Source organism: Pelobates fuscus, chromosome 1 (assembly GCF_036172605.1).
Source record: "Pelobates fuscus isolate aPelFus1 chromosome 1, aPelFus1.pri, whole genome shotgun sequence".
Classification (NCBI taxonomy): Eukaryota; Metazoa; Chordata; class Amphibia; order Anura; family Pelobatidae; genus Pelobates; species Pelobates fuscus.
In genome coordinates this window covers 159,607,149-159,622,172 of record NC_086317.1, presented here as the reverse complement: position 1 = coordinate 159,622,172, position 15,024 = coordinate 159,607,149, and the positions used below count along the sequence as shown (strand labels likewise).

At 47.2% G+C, this 15,024-nt stretch overlaps 1 protein-coding gene across 1 annotated transcript in view; it reads right to left on the bottom strand.

Annotated features, from left to right (window-relative positions):
• The window catches only part of NUCKS1 (nuclear casein kinase and cyclin dependent kinase substrate 1), a 216,952-nt gene that overhangs the window by 142,343 nt on the left and 59,585 nt on the right, over positions 1-15,024 (bottom strand). The window contains exon 10 of the mRNA XM_063451308.1: positions 11,025-11,171. Coding sequence (XP_063307378.1) covers positions 11,025-11,171 — 147 coding nt within the window. The remainder of the gene's footprint in view (positions 1-11,024; positions 11,172-15,024) is intronic.

Sequence of the window (15,024 nt, the reverse complement as noted above, 5' to 3'; positions counted from 1 at the left end):
CTCGGCAGAGCCATACCATCCCTGGAAGCTCTCGGGTTCGCCTGAATGCTTTTCCATGGCAGTTCAAGGTGTGGGTTGCGCCCGGCTTGTCTCTCGTCCATGGCCTCCCTGAAGGTTAGCATCGCTGCTCCCTGGGTCTGTGGTCCCACGAGTGGGTGTAAGTCCTTCTTCCCTGAGGGGCGTCTGCGGTTCTGGGTGGACGTCTGTCTTCTGGGATTTCTGTGTTTCTGCCTCTGTATGGGGCGTCTGTGGTGTGAGGCCTTGCCTGCTCTCAGCCTGGGTGGGCTAGGTACTTGCGGCTGGGGTGTTTGGTGGGTGGTTGTGCCTGATGGGGCCCTGTACACCTCCTCGCTTGTTCTCTTCTGTTTGCTCGTCTTTCCCCCAGCTGCTGCTTGTGCTCGTACCTTTAGTTGCCGCCAGAAACGGGTAAATATCTCGTTGAGCTGTTGTATCATGCGGTCTATTGTTGCGCACCCGTCTTGTTCGTCTGGCTGCTGCCTCTTGCCTCGTGGGTAAGGTACATCCGCCATTTTGGGCGTCAGTGTCCTCATTCAGATTTGTGCGGTATCTGCTGCCCGCTATTAGCAGAGTGTGTGAGGTTGCTTTGCTTGGACCGGAATGACCCCCACAGGTCCTGAGGGGGGCGGTGTTTCACCGGGCCACTGAGCCCTGCTTCTGCGGCCGTCCCTCCTGACTCAGCCTTGCGTAGGCCGCAAGCCTCGGTATGGCAGATTGGCTGTGCTGATGCTCGTGGAATGTACTATTCGATGCTGCAGCCGCTCCCCGTTGTGGGTATGGTGGTCTGCAGTCTGTATGTGTTTTTGGCTGGGCACAATACCCAGTTTATTTCCCCCAGGCGTGGGAGCTCTTGCTGACCACGTCTGGGCTGCTTGGCTGCCAAGCTCCGCCCCCTCGGAATGCACATTTTAAAGGATAATACACAGATTATATGCTTGGCCAAATGGAGGGACCCCCATGTACTTCAAATATCTTTTTCTATAGCTGCCATTTTCCTTCTAAATCTAAATAAATTATACTGATTTTAGAAGTCAACCAAAAATTACAGGAAGTGCAGAATTATTAGGCAAGTTGTATTTTTGAGGATTAATTTTATTATTGAACAACAACCATGTTCTCAATGAACCCAAAAAACTCATTAATATCAAAGCTGAATATTTTTGGAAGTAGTTTTTAGTTTGTTTTTAGTTATAGCTATTTTAGGGGGATATCTGTGTGTGCAGGTGACTATTACTGTGCATAATTATTAGGCAACTTAACAAAAAACAAATATATACCCATTTCAATTATTTATTTTTACCAGTGAAACCAATATAACATCTCAACATTCACAAATATACATTTCTGACATTCAAAAACATAACAAAAACAAATCAGTGACCAATATAGCCACCTTTCTTTGCAAGGACACTCAAAAGCCTGCCATCCATGGATTCTGTCAGTGTTTTGATCTGTTCACCATCAACATTGCGTGCAGCAGCAACAACAGCCTCACAGACACTGTTCAGAGAGGTGTACTGTTTTCCCTCCTTGTAAATCTCACATTTGATGATGGACCACAGGTTCTCAATGCGGTTCAGATCAGGTGAACAAGGAGGCCATGTTATTAGATTTTCTTCTTTTATACCCTTTCTTGCCAGCCACGCTGTGGAGTACTTGGACGCGTGTGATGGAGCATTGTCCTGCATGAAAATCATGTTTTTCTTGAAGGATGCAGACTTCTTCCTGTACCACTGCTTGAAGAAGGTGTCTTCCAGAAACTGGCAGTAGGACTGGGAATTGAGCTTGACTCCATCCTCAACCCGAAAAGGCCCCACAAGCTCATCTTTGATGATACCAGCCCACACCAGTACTCCACCTCCACCTTGCTGGCGTCTGAGTCGGACTGGAGCTCTCTGCCCTTTACCAATCCATCCATCTGGCCCATCAAGACTAACTCTCATTTCATCAGTCCATAAAACCTTAGAAAAATCAGTCTTGAGATATTTCTTGGCCCAGTCTTGACGTTTCAGCTTGTGTGTCTTGTTCAGTGGTGGTCGTCTTTCAGCCTTTCTTACCTTGGCCATGTCTCTGAGTATTGCACACCTTGTGCTTTTGGGCACTCCAATGATGTTGCAGCTCTGAAATATGGCCAAACTGGTGGCAAGTGGCATCTTGGCAGCTGCACGCTTGACTTTTCTCAGTTCATGGGCAGTTATTTTGCGCCTTGGTTTCTCCACACGCTTCTTGCGACCCTGTTGACTCTTTTGAATGAAACGCTTGATTGTTCGATGATCACGCTTCAGAAGCTTTGCAATTTTAAGAGTGCTGCATCCCTCTGCAAGATATCTCACTATTTTTGACTTTTCTGAGCCTGTCAAGTCCTTCTTTTGACCCATTTTGCCAAAGGAAAGGAAGTTGCCTAATAATTATGCACACCTGATATAGGGTGTTGATGTCATTAGACCACACCCCTTCTCATTACAGAGATGCACATCACCTAATATGCTTAATTGGCTTTCGAGCCTATACAGCTTGGAGTAAGACAAATACTAATTTGCCTAATAAATCTGCACTCCCTGTAGTATTCCTGACAGATTAGAATATGTTGGATATGCAGCCTTTCATGGAACCTGGTCATACTGGCTTCTCAATACTTTAAGACCTGTTACAAAACACTAGCAACATACAAATTTAAACTGCAGTTTAATAACTACATTAACCACATCTTGAACATGCTGTGCAATTTTGGGCACTAGTTCTAAAATAGGATATTATGACACTGAAAAGAATGCAAAGGAGGGCTACAAATTTAATAAAAGGAATAGAACATTTTAGCTATGAAAAAAGGTTAACAAATGTAAACCGCTTTACTTTAGAAATATACAAATATATTTGTGGCTAATACAAACTATTGTGTTAAAATCCAACAGGACATAAGGCATTTAGACTGGAAGAAAGAAGATATAGTATATGGAAAGGTTTTTTTTTTTTTTTTACAGTAACAATAAGAATATTGAATTGTCTGCCTGAAGAAGTGTTTTATTTTTTTCCATCACATGAACATGTGAGGAGGGACAACACTACATTGGACACTGAAAGAAAAGATACTGCTCAAGGCTGTTTTAATGCTACAAATTTGTGAGTGACCAATTGTGATTATATACCAGTGTCAGTCCCCACACAGTTAAACGCTATGTTTCTTTATTGTGTCTGTATTTAGCAGATATTCCCCTACCCTATGCGCATAAACTCCAACTAGCCAGGTTGTATGTTTTTTATTCTATTTGAAAAGGCCTATATTGGTGAAACGCGTTATGAATATTACTTTGCATTTTATTAAATAAATGATTTTGGTTATCACAATAGTCTATTGTGCCACCACCTTTTTATTTAAAAAATGTATACTTCCGGACATTTTTATCTTTTTTTTATCATCTCTACTCAAGAATATACCAGGTGGGGATCATACCACCGCCATCATCATACTCTTGTGAGTATAGTTCTGATTCATTTTATACAATTTTTACTATTTTACTGAGAGCACTATTTGTGGCTATTTTTATTCCCTTTCTGAGTACTTGGACACCATCTGCTGTGAACTACCCTCACCACTGTATGCGATATACACTAGAGATGGTCATAGCTCCTTTACATGTGAGTGCAACATCACTTTTATTAACATACGGTCACACTAAACTCTTGACATATTGCACTATTAGATTGTCTTTTTCTATCCACATACAGAGACTAAAGGCACTCAGATCTATCTCTTGATAAGAGACATCTTTATATGTGACAACTTGCATTGTTGGGACGAGAGACTTTTCAGTACCATCTATTAAATTTTATGTGGCGCTGCCCTTCTCTTTTTTTCTTGTGTTTTTTTTGAAGGGTTGAGAGGGATCCCCTTCTTAAGGTTGCTGCCTTGTGGTTTATTTTGTGTTATTGAGCGCTGACCCAATTGTGTGTTTTTATCTACTCCTTACCTGTGGCTTTTAGTCGTGGCTTAGGTACTTTTCTCTCCCTTCGCTCTGGTTTAGATTTTTTAACCACCTTCTTCTTCTTCTTGGAGCGACCATAATCACTGTCATCATCATCTTCCACCATGAAATCCTCATCACTGCCTGAATCCTCATCACTGCCTGAATCCTTCTTCTTCTTGGAGCGACCATAATCACTGTCATCATCATCTTCCAACATGAAATCCTCATCACTGCCTGAATCCTCTGTTCAAACACAAATTAAGAATTTTTGGTTTGCTTTCTCACACAGTGTAAGAGGCACAATTGTTTGAACATCTTAGGATAGAAACATCTAGCAGCAACAAAGAACTAGTGATGTCGCGAACACAAAATTTTCGGTTCGCGAATGGCGAACGGGAACTTCCGCAAAAAATCGCGAACCGGGCGACCCGCCATTGACTTCAATGGGCAGGCGAATTTTAAAACCCACAGGGACTGTTTCTGGCCACAAAAGTGATGGAAAAGTTGTTTCAAGGGGACTAACACCTGGACTGTGGCATGCCGGAGGGGAATCCATGGAAAAACTCCCATGGAAAATTACACAGTTGATGCAGAGTCTGGTTTTAATCCATAAAGGGCATAAATCACCTAACATTCCTAAATCACAATGGATATGGATTGACACCTGACATATGACATATTGACACCTTGACATATGGATTGACACCTGTCCTCAGAGACCCTGATACACACTGACACAGAGCAGAATAAAGACTGTTCCCCCTACATAGGGTCACTTGGCAGATATGGCGTGGTCGTGGGAGGAGGAGGATGACTTTCCCCTCTTCCCCTGTTAGATTCCCGTTGTGCTGTGACATCATCCTTATACGCTGTGTAAAGCATACTTTTAAATTTATTTTGCAAATGCTGCATCCTTTCCGACTTGTAATTCGGTAACATTTCCGCCACTGTCTGCTTATACCGGGGGTCTAGTAGCGTGGACACCGAGCACAGGTCGTTCTCCTTCAGCCTTTTTATACGAGGGTCCCTCAACAGGCACGATAGCATGAAAGACCCCATTTGCACAAGGTTGGATGCCGAGCTACTCATTTCCCGTTCCTCCTCCTCCTCACACAGAGCAGAATAGGGACTGTTCCCCCTACATAGGGTCACTTCGCAGATATGGATTGACACCTGTCCTAAGGATCCCTGATACACACTGACACAGAGCAGAATAGAGACTGTTACCCCTACATAGGATCACTTGGCAGATATGGATTGACACCTGTCCTCAGAGACCATGATACACACTGACACAGAGTAGAATAGAGACTGTTCCCCCTACATAGGGTCACTTGGCAGATATGGATTGACACCTGTCCTCAGAGACCATGATACACACTGACACAGAGCAGAATAGGGACTGTTCCCCCTACATAGGGTCACTTGGCAGATATGGATTGACACCTGTCCTAAGGATCCCTGATACACACCGACACAGAGCAGAATAGAGACTGTTCCCCCTACATAGGGTCACTTGGCAGATATGGATTGACACCTGTCCTCAGAGACCATGATACACACTGACACAGAGCAGAATAGGGACTGTTCCCCCTACATAGGGTCACTTGGCAGATATGGATTGACACCTGTCCTAAGGATCCCTGTAATGGGGAACATTGTCGCCCAAACTAATTTATATGCCCATCAATTCCGAGCTACAAATCCGGACTCTTTTTTGGCAAAGATACACACTGTGCCAGAATTTAAAAGATCCTACTGGAGCAGTAGCCCCATCTGCTCTACCCCCATTTACTCCCAATGTATGTCGAGGAAGAGGTATGAAATGATTCTGCATTTCATGCACTTCAGCGACAACAGCCTGTGTCCCCCTAGGGAGCATCCCCAGTTTGACAGGCTGTATAAAATCCACCCCCTGATTACCCACTTTGCTGTCAGGTTTGCAGAGGCTTATACACCTGGAAGGAATATATGTGTGGATGAATCCCTGATGAAGTATAAGGGAAGGCTGGGATTCAAGCAGTATGTTCCTTCCAAGCGCTCTAGGTATGGTGTAAAGATGTATAAGCTCTGTGATAGCGAGACTGGGTATACTCAGGCCTTCCGGGTGTACGAGGGAAAGGATAGCCACCTTGACCCTCCAGGTTGCCCAGAACATATGGGAACCAGTGGCAAGATTGTATGGGACCTGATATTCCCCCTGATGAACAAAGGGTACCACTTGTATACTGACAAATTTTATACAAGTGTCCCTTTGTTCAAGCTACTGTACTGTTTTGATACAGTAGCTTGCGGCACAATTAAAAAGAACAACACAGGTTTCCCAGGACAACTTGCACGCACCCGGCTACGAAGGGGGGAGACCTCAGCTCTGCGCCAAGAGGAGCTGTTGGCAGTTAAGTACAGAGACAAGAAGGACGTCCTGTAAGCCTGTGTACTTATGCACAAAGCGTTGTACGATCAGATTACACACATGTGCCATGCACGGCACATGTGTCAACTTGCCCAACTTCAATGCCGCCAACAAATTTGTTCCGTTGTCACAAACCACTTTGCCGATCTCCAGTTGCTGCGGAGTCAGCCACTTTTCCACCTGTGCGTTCAGGGCGGACAGGAGTGCTTGTCCGGTGTGACTCTCTGCTTTCAAGCAAGTCAAACACAAGACGGCGTGACACTGCCGTATCCGGGATGTGGAATAGTACCTGGGGAGCCGGGGATTGCCTTTTGTGAAAAGAAATTTCGTCCGGGTACCTTCCACTGCGGTGTCCCAATAGCTACAAATTTTTTGAACGCCTCAGACTCCACCAGCTTGTATGGTTAAAGCTGGCGGGCTAATAGTACAGACAAGCCAGCTGTCAGACGCCGAGCAAGAGGGTGACTTTCTGACATTGACTTCTTACGCTCAAACATGTCCTTGACAGACACCTGACTGTGGGCAGATGAGCAGGCCTGACACACAGTCGCTTGGAGACAACTAACTGCTATTCAATCTATAACAGTGAAAAAAGTGTTTTGGTTTTTAAATGCAAGCTATTGGGACACCAGATATGAGTGGCAAAGTACACTGGCAGAGGTCTGCAGAGCACACGCTGAAGGCCTGACACACCCGCTTTAAGGACACTGACTGCTATTAGCTTACACTGAAAAACTTTTTTTCTTTGTAAAAGCACGCTATAGAGACACCAGATATGAGTGCCAACTGGCAAAGTACACTGGCAGAGGTCTGCAGAGCACACGCTGAAGGCCTGACTGGGCAAATGGGCACAGTATCCACTGTGAGCCTGACACAGAAGCTGGCAGACAAGTAACTGCTCTTCAATCTATTACAGTGAAAAAAAAAATGTTCTTTTTAAATGTCAAGCTTAAGCTATTGTGACACCAGATATGAGTGGTGGCACTGGGCAAATGGGCACAGTATCCACTGAGCCGGACACAGAAGCTGGCAGGCAGGCAACTGCAATTACATTACACACAAAAAAAAAAAAAGCAGACTGATGTTCTAGCCCTAAAAAGGGCTTTTTGGGGTGCTGTCCTTACAGCAGAGATCAGATGAGTCCTTCAGGACTGTAGTGGACACGGAATACCCTAGCCTAGCTATCAATTTCCCTATCTAATGAGCAGCAGCTACACTTTCCCTCCTCTCACTAAGCATGCAGCTTCAGAATGAATCTAAAATGGATGCTGGGAGGGAGGTGGGAGGGTCTACTAGGGAGGGTGTGCTGCTGATTGGCTGGAATGTGTCTGCTGACCGTGAGGCACAGGGTCAAAGTTTGCTCAATGATGTCGAATAGGGGGCGGATCGAACAGCGCATGTGGTCGCCCGCGGCGGCGAACGCGAACACGCTATGTTCGCCGGGAACTATTCGCCAGCGAACAGTTCGGTACATCACTACAAAGAACCAGTAATCAAGATTTTCACTTTAACAGCGTTGCTTACTCCACCTATCTTGTGTGGCTTTCCTTCAATAACGAAATTTTCACTACTACAGCTTTAAACTTGCTAATAAAATACCTACTGAATCTTGAATATAGGACAATGTGTATAAGTGTAAACCATTCACTGACAACTGTATACAAGCTGCAGAAGCCTGGCTCATATTACAGGTACATGAGATGATTATACTATTTTTAAAAATCAACAAAATTTAGAATAAAATATTCCATTGTCTATTTAAGTTCTGACTGGAGAAAAAAAAAAAAAATCCCAAACAAAAAACACAATGTATTGCAAACAAGTAAAGCTGTGCAGTCAAGAGGCGGCTCTAGACTTTGAGGCCTTAGGCAAAACTCAAACATAAGGTCCCACTAACAGAAAAGTGTCACATATACACATTGATGCACAGTTTACCTGTGTATGTGACTGAGAGTGTGTCTGACAGAGTATCCTTGTGTGTGAATGTATGTCTCTGTGAGCATGTTTGCGTTTTTGTCTGAGACCCTATGTGTATGGAGTAGCTGCTTAGAGTGTGTTGTGTGTGTGTGTATAGGGGGGGTGATGGTGAGAAGGAGAGGCGGGTGATGGTGTTTTGGAGGTGATGGTATGGGGGTGATGTGAGAGGGTGGTAATGTGAGAGTGAGAGGGTGGTAATGTGAGAGTGAGAGGGTGGTAATGTGAGAGTGAGAGGGTGGTAATGTGAGAGTGAGAGGGGGGTAATGTGAGAGTGAGAGTGAGAGGGGGGTGGTGTGAGAGTGAGAGGGGGGTGGTGTGAGAAGGGGGGTTGATGCTGAGGGTGGTGGGGGAGATGGTGAGGCTGAGGGTGGTGGGGGAGATGGTGAGGCTGAGGGTGGTGGGGGAGATGGTGAGGCTGAGGGTGGTGGGGGAGATGGTGAGGCTGAGGGTGGTGTGGGGGTGGTGAGGCTGAGGGTGGTGTGGGGGGGTGAGGCTGAGGGTGGTGTGGGGGGGTGAGGCTGAGGGTGGTGTGGGGGGTGAGGCTGAGGGTGGTGTGTGGGGTGGTGAGGCTGAGGGTGGTGTGTGGGGTGGTGAGGCTGAGGGTGGTGTGTGGGGTGGTGAGGCTGAGGGTGGTGTGTGGGGTGGTGAGGCTGAGGGTGGTGTGGGGGGGTTGATGAAGCTGAGGGGGGTTATAGAGAACCTACCTTAATTTCCCTGGTGGTCCAGTGGGCTCCCTGGTGGTCCGGTGGCCATTGCTTCTGGCTGAGCTGCAGACCATGTAGTCTCGCGAGATGTCAGAGCGTTGCCGTGGTAACCCGCGGCAACGCTCTGATTGGCCGTTTTTCGCGAGACACATGGTCTGCAGCTCTGCTCACTGGGTGGTTGGGGGTGGTGTGGGGGGTAGTGATGCTGAGGGTGGTGTGGGGGGTAGTGAGGCTGAGGGTGGAGTGGGGGTGGTGAGGCTGAGGGTGGTGGGGGCTGAGGCTGAGGGTGGTGGGGGCTGAGGCTGAGGGTGGTGGGGGGTGAGGCTGAGCGTGGTGGGGGCTAGTGATGCTGAGGGTGGTGGGGGGGTAGTGATGCTGAGGGTGGTGGGGGGGTAGTGATGCTGAGGGTGGTGGGGGGGTAGTGATGCTGAGGGTGGTGTGGGGGGTAGTGAGGCTGAGGGTGGAGTGGGGGTGGTGAGGCTGAGGGTGGTGGGGGGTGAGGCTGAGGGTGGTGGGTGTGAGGCTGAGGGTGGTGAGGCTGAGGGTGGTGTGGGGGGTGGTGAGGCTGAGGGTGGTGTGGGGGGTGGTGAGGCTGAGGGTGGTGTGGGGGGTAGTGAGGCTGAGGGTGGTGTGGGGGGTGGTGAGGCTGATGGTGGTGTGGGGGGGTGGTGAGGCTGAGGATTGTGTGGGGGGGGGTGAGGCTGAGGGTGGTGTGGGGGTGGTGAGGCTGAGGGTGGTGTGGGGGGTGGTGAGGCTGAGGGTGGTGTGGGGGGTGGTGAGGCTGAGGGTGGTGGGTAGTGAGGGTGGTTAGGGGTGGTGATGCTGAGGGTGGTGTGGGGGTAGTGAGGCTGAGGGTGGTGGGAGTGGTGATGGTGTGGGGGTAGTGAAGCTGAGGGTGGTTTTGCTGAGGGTGGTGTGGGGGGTAGTGAGGCTGAGGGTGGTTTTGCTGAGGGTGGTGTGGGGGGTAGTGAGGCTGAGGGTGGTGTGGGGGTAGTGAGGGTGGTGTGGGGGGTAGTGAGGCTGAGGGTGGTGGGGGTGGTGATGGTGTGGGGGGTAGTGAGGCTGGGGTGGTGTTGGGGGGGTGATGAGGCTGAGGGAGGTGTGGGGGGGTAGTGAGGCTGAGGGTGGTGTGGGGGGTAGAGAGGGTGGTGTGGGGGTAGTGAGGCTGAGGGTGGTGATGGTGTGGGGGGTAGTGAGGCTGAGGGTGGTGTGGGGGGTAGTGAGGCTAAGGGTGGTGTGGGGAGGTGATGAGGCTGAGGGGGGTTATAGAGAACCTACCTTAAGTTCCCTGGTGGTCCAGTGGGCTCCCTGGTGGTCCGGTGGCCATTGCTTCCGGTCTGCAGCTCCGCAGAGCTGCAGACCATGTAGTCTCGCGAGATGTCAGAGCGTTGCCGTGGTAACCCGCGGCAACGCTCTGATTGGCCGGTTTTCGCGAGACACATGGTCTGCAGCTCTGCTCACTGCGGAGCTGCAGACCGGTGTCTGTGGTGGCTGGCCGGCCAGCCAGGAGGGGCCTCGCACCTGGCGGCATACCGGGCAAGCCGCCGGGCCCCCTCCTGGTGTCAGGTCCTCGGTCATTGACCAAGGACCTGACACAGTCTGCCCACAGGCGGTTTAGGCGGCCGCGAGGCCCCAGCCAGCGCGAGGCCTTAGGCGGACGCCTAAACCGCCTAATTAGGCCGCCTTCCTCATCCTCTGGCTCCTCCTCTTCACTACCCGCATCACCCATCAACCTTTCCCTCTGCTTAGAAACAGCTTTGGATGCGGCTTGTCTTTGCTGGTGGACATTTTTGCGTTTATCTTTTTCATCATCACTATCATCTGTGGGGAAACAAACTTTAAATCTTAAAGCAACCTTATGTTTGGATTATATTTAGCAGATGAAAAAAATATTCATATATTAAAAAACAAAAAAGGGTATTTATGTATTCTTGGCATTGTCTTTACCTGGGGAAGTTTTCTTCCTTGATTTTGGAGTGCTCTTCTTGTCAGGTGTAGGCTTTTTGACCATTTTACTTTTTTGGGGGCTCTCATAGTCACTATCGGCATTTCCATCACCTGCTGCAACTTCATCATCACTACCAATGTCTTCCTCTGAATTAGACATAAAAATAGACAAATACATAAATAGTGCCACAATTGCCTCTAAATTATAATTGTTTATGAAACTGGACCACTTTTGCTACAAAGTACTGCTAAAATCTGTTTGACTCCTTACACAGAGAGGGGTGCAAAAACATCAGAAGTAATGTAAAAATAAAAACCAACAACCACCCACATCCCAAGATGCAGACATAGAAACATAGAATGTGACGGCAAATAAGAACCAACCAACTATTCGGCCCATCGCCAATATTTTGAGATACCTTTAATTAGTCCCTGGCCTTATCTTAAGTCTAGGATAGCCTTAGGCCTATTCCACGAATGCTTAAACTCCTTCACTGCATTAACCTCTACCACTTCAGCTGGAAGGCTATTCCATGTGTCCACTACCCTCTCAGTAAAGTAATACTTCCTGATATTATTTTTAAACCTTTGTCCCTCTAATTTAAGACTATGTCCTCTTGTTGTGGTAGTTTTTCTTCTTTTAAATATAGTCTATTTTACTGTGTTGATTCCCTTTATGTATTTAAAAGTTTCAAACATATCCCCCCAGTCTCATTTACTTCCAAGCTATATATGTTAAGATCCTTTAACCTTTCCTGGTAAGTTTTATCCTGCAATCCATGAATCCACCTTCCTTTCTCATACTGGAATTTTACAACAGTACTCATTTACAGGATGACAGCAATTTACTTTTATATTAACCATATAGCCTGTAGATGTGAGTTTACAGTTAGTGTGGCTACAATTTAACCAATTCTCATGATTCCATCACTTCAGGTGTCTGCATTTAAAAAAAACACACACAAAAAAAAAAAAATAAGACTCCAAGGCCATGTTCATCATGGTGCCATAAGAACAGAGTGGAACATAAGACATACTTTACCTGAACAATCTCCTCAAAAACTGAATACTGCATGAGACAAAAGTTGTTACTACTTTGTCTAAAGTGTGTGTGTGTGTATATATATATATATATATATCTCATGCTCAGCAAAACACTGTGCCAATCAGCATCCCCTTAGAGATGCACTGAATCAACAGAATGTTTAGTGTCTTCATGCACAGCGTAGAGACATTGAACAGAAGTGCTGCACTTCTAGTGCATGTCTGAATGACTGCCACTAGAAGTGTTACTAGGCACCAAATGTAAACAATGCCCTCTCTCTGAAAAGGCAGTGTTTATATTAAAAGGCATGCAGGGACTGGCTACAGACAACAGAACCTCTACATTAAGCTGTATTGACTTTGGTGACTAGTTCCCCTTCCATAAGTTCAATGAAATGTGGTGGTCTTGTGGTGGAATCTCGGTAAAAATAAATTTAGTAGGCCGAGATTTCCACGTGGCATATGTGTATGTTGGTGTATCAGTTAGTCAGTTATACGTAGCTAAGATACAATCAACAGTGTACAGAGCAAGTGTAGGAATACAGGATTTACGAGTATTTCCCCTCCTCCAATGTGCTGGGCAAGCCATGTGGTCAAACAGGAATTTAGTCTCGATTCGGTTGATGGATAAGAGTATGTGTAGGTTGAACTGATTATGGGAGGAGCTACATGCCTACATAAGGGACCTACACTGTATGATCAGGGCTCAGACTTTGCTGTTTTTTGGTGACATTAGTCCCTCTGAGTCCCGGTCGGTGAATCGAATAAAGAATCTCTTCCTTCCTGAAGAAACCTGTGTCCATCTCTCTGTGCTTGGCTTCCGTCAGTTTCTCCGGTATCATTTGGTGCATTGGCCGGGAAGCTCATCGTTCAACGGTAGCTGAGAAGCAGAGGCGTGAGACGGTCTATCTTTGCCCCCGCTCTCTACGGCTGCACCCCTCAACTTCTGCGTGGACCTCCCTTCGTCTCGGCGCCACTGGTCTGTTGTCCAGGAGATCATCGGCCTCTACGTAGTAAGTGCTGAGATGTCCCCGTCGATGAGTGTGAACTCAGGTTCAGGAACGAGGAGGTAAGACGACCACTGTTTTAGACGGTGGACCCACTAGGGGTATTGGATACCGATTGTGCGGTAGGCCCATAAGGGGTTATTTGTGTATGGAATCTGCCCCCTCCAGTGGAAGGAAGGAGCGAAGGCGCACCGCTCAATTAAACGCCCTGTAGTCAGCCCGTTTAATTTTGGTTTGGAGTCAGGCTGGGTTCTGTGTAAATAGCCCAAGCCAGACACCGGTGTCTTGTCAGACTAGCGTTCTAGGGTGTATATTACGTTCGCTAGGTCGGAGGGACCGGAAGACTAAGCGGCGTCTGTGTAAATTTGGTCCGCTAGATCTCAACCTATCTTGGCTAAGTGGGAAGGCGTGTAAATTTGGAATCCACTAGATTTTTGATAGAGTATATAGACTAAGAGGGTGCTGTTGTAAATTCCGCCCTCTAGTTCGCTATATGTGGTGCTTGAGCAGCGTGGCTAACCAAAACGGATGTAAATAGTTTTAGGTAGTCCATCGAGGAACTGGCCAATAGATTAGTTGGGAATTGTAAATGTGTTAAAGATTGTTGTAGTAGCGTGTATATCTTGCTAGATAGCGTGAGCTCTGCCGTCTAGCGAGAGTGTGAATAGTGTGCAACTGTATTATAGCGCACGGTACCATAACCATGTATAATAACTACTGATACTGTAAATAACTATCGTCTATGTTGTATGTTTAACACCACAACCACTACTAATTGAACTGTGACTTTAAATTGTACTCTAACCAATGCTAACCCTACTATAACTACTGTTTGTAAAGACGATGTTACTTGGGTATGTTATAGACGGGTAATTCAGATATAGGGAATTATAGCGTGGGTGACTGTATAGTTTCGCCAAAAGGCACAGTAATAGTTATTTAGTGACTGGTGTAACAGCTGTGTGTGTACGGGAATTCCCTGAGTGTTTTGTTGTGTGCGTTTCACCTAGTAACTATACCACGTGGTGCTGTTGCCAAGGGAACGGGTGTGACCATTGGAAGTGTGTTTGTTTAGTTTCTGTTGGAGACGACGCTTCATTGTTAGTATGGGTGCGTCAGATTCAACGGTTATGGGTCCCTTAGGATGTATGTTGAAAAACTTTAAAAAGGGATACACTGTGTATGATTTTGGGGTAAAGATGTCTCCAACGCGCCTGACTACTTTATGTAGTAGGGAATGGCCTACTTTGGTGGCTGCATGGCCACCACGTGGCAGTTTGGATCCTAATCTGGTACAGCGTGTACACGTGGCTGTATCAGGTAGGCCTGAACTTTACGGCCAGTTTCCGTATATTGATTGTTGGAAGCAGGCCGTAAATGACTTGCCAAAATGGATCCGTGTATGCTACGAGGAACAATGTCGCCTCATGGTGGCCAGAACTCGCTTGTCCACTAAGGCCGTAATTACGCCCATTTTGGACACGCCTCCTGAATCCGAGATCCCTATGCCGCCCCCTTACTCCTCCTCCACAGGAAGAGGAAGAGGAGGTGCTGTTGGTAACGCTACTCCCCTTGCCCCGTTGTCCCCACCTACCCCCTCCTCTAGCTCAGAGCCCAGCCCTCTTGTTTCAAACCCTCCCCTTCCGGTACCTACCTCCGTTAACCCCACCTATCCAGATTTGACATCATATCTAGTTCCTGGTCAGGCTCCTCCTAGCCCGGCCCGGAATATTTTACTCACTGATCTCCCCCTCAGTAAAGCGTCCCCTTCCCCTCGTCTTACTACCCCTCGACCGGAACCCCTAACTGACTTTTCTAAACGAAGCCCCATACTAACCCGACAACTGACCGATACCCTCCAACCCCGACATTATCAAATGCCTCTCCGACTGACACCAGGCCCGACACACATTAACGGTGACAGCCAGTTACAACACGCTGATCCTGTA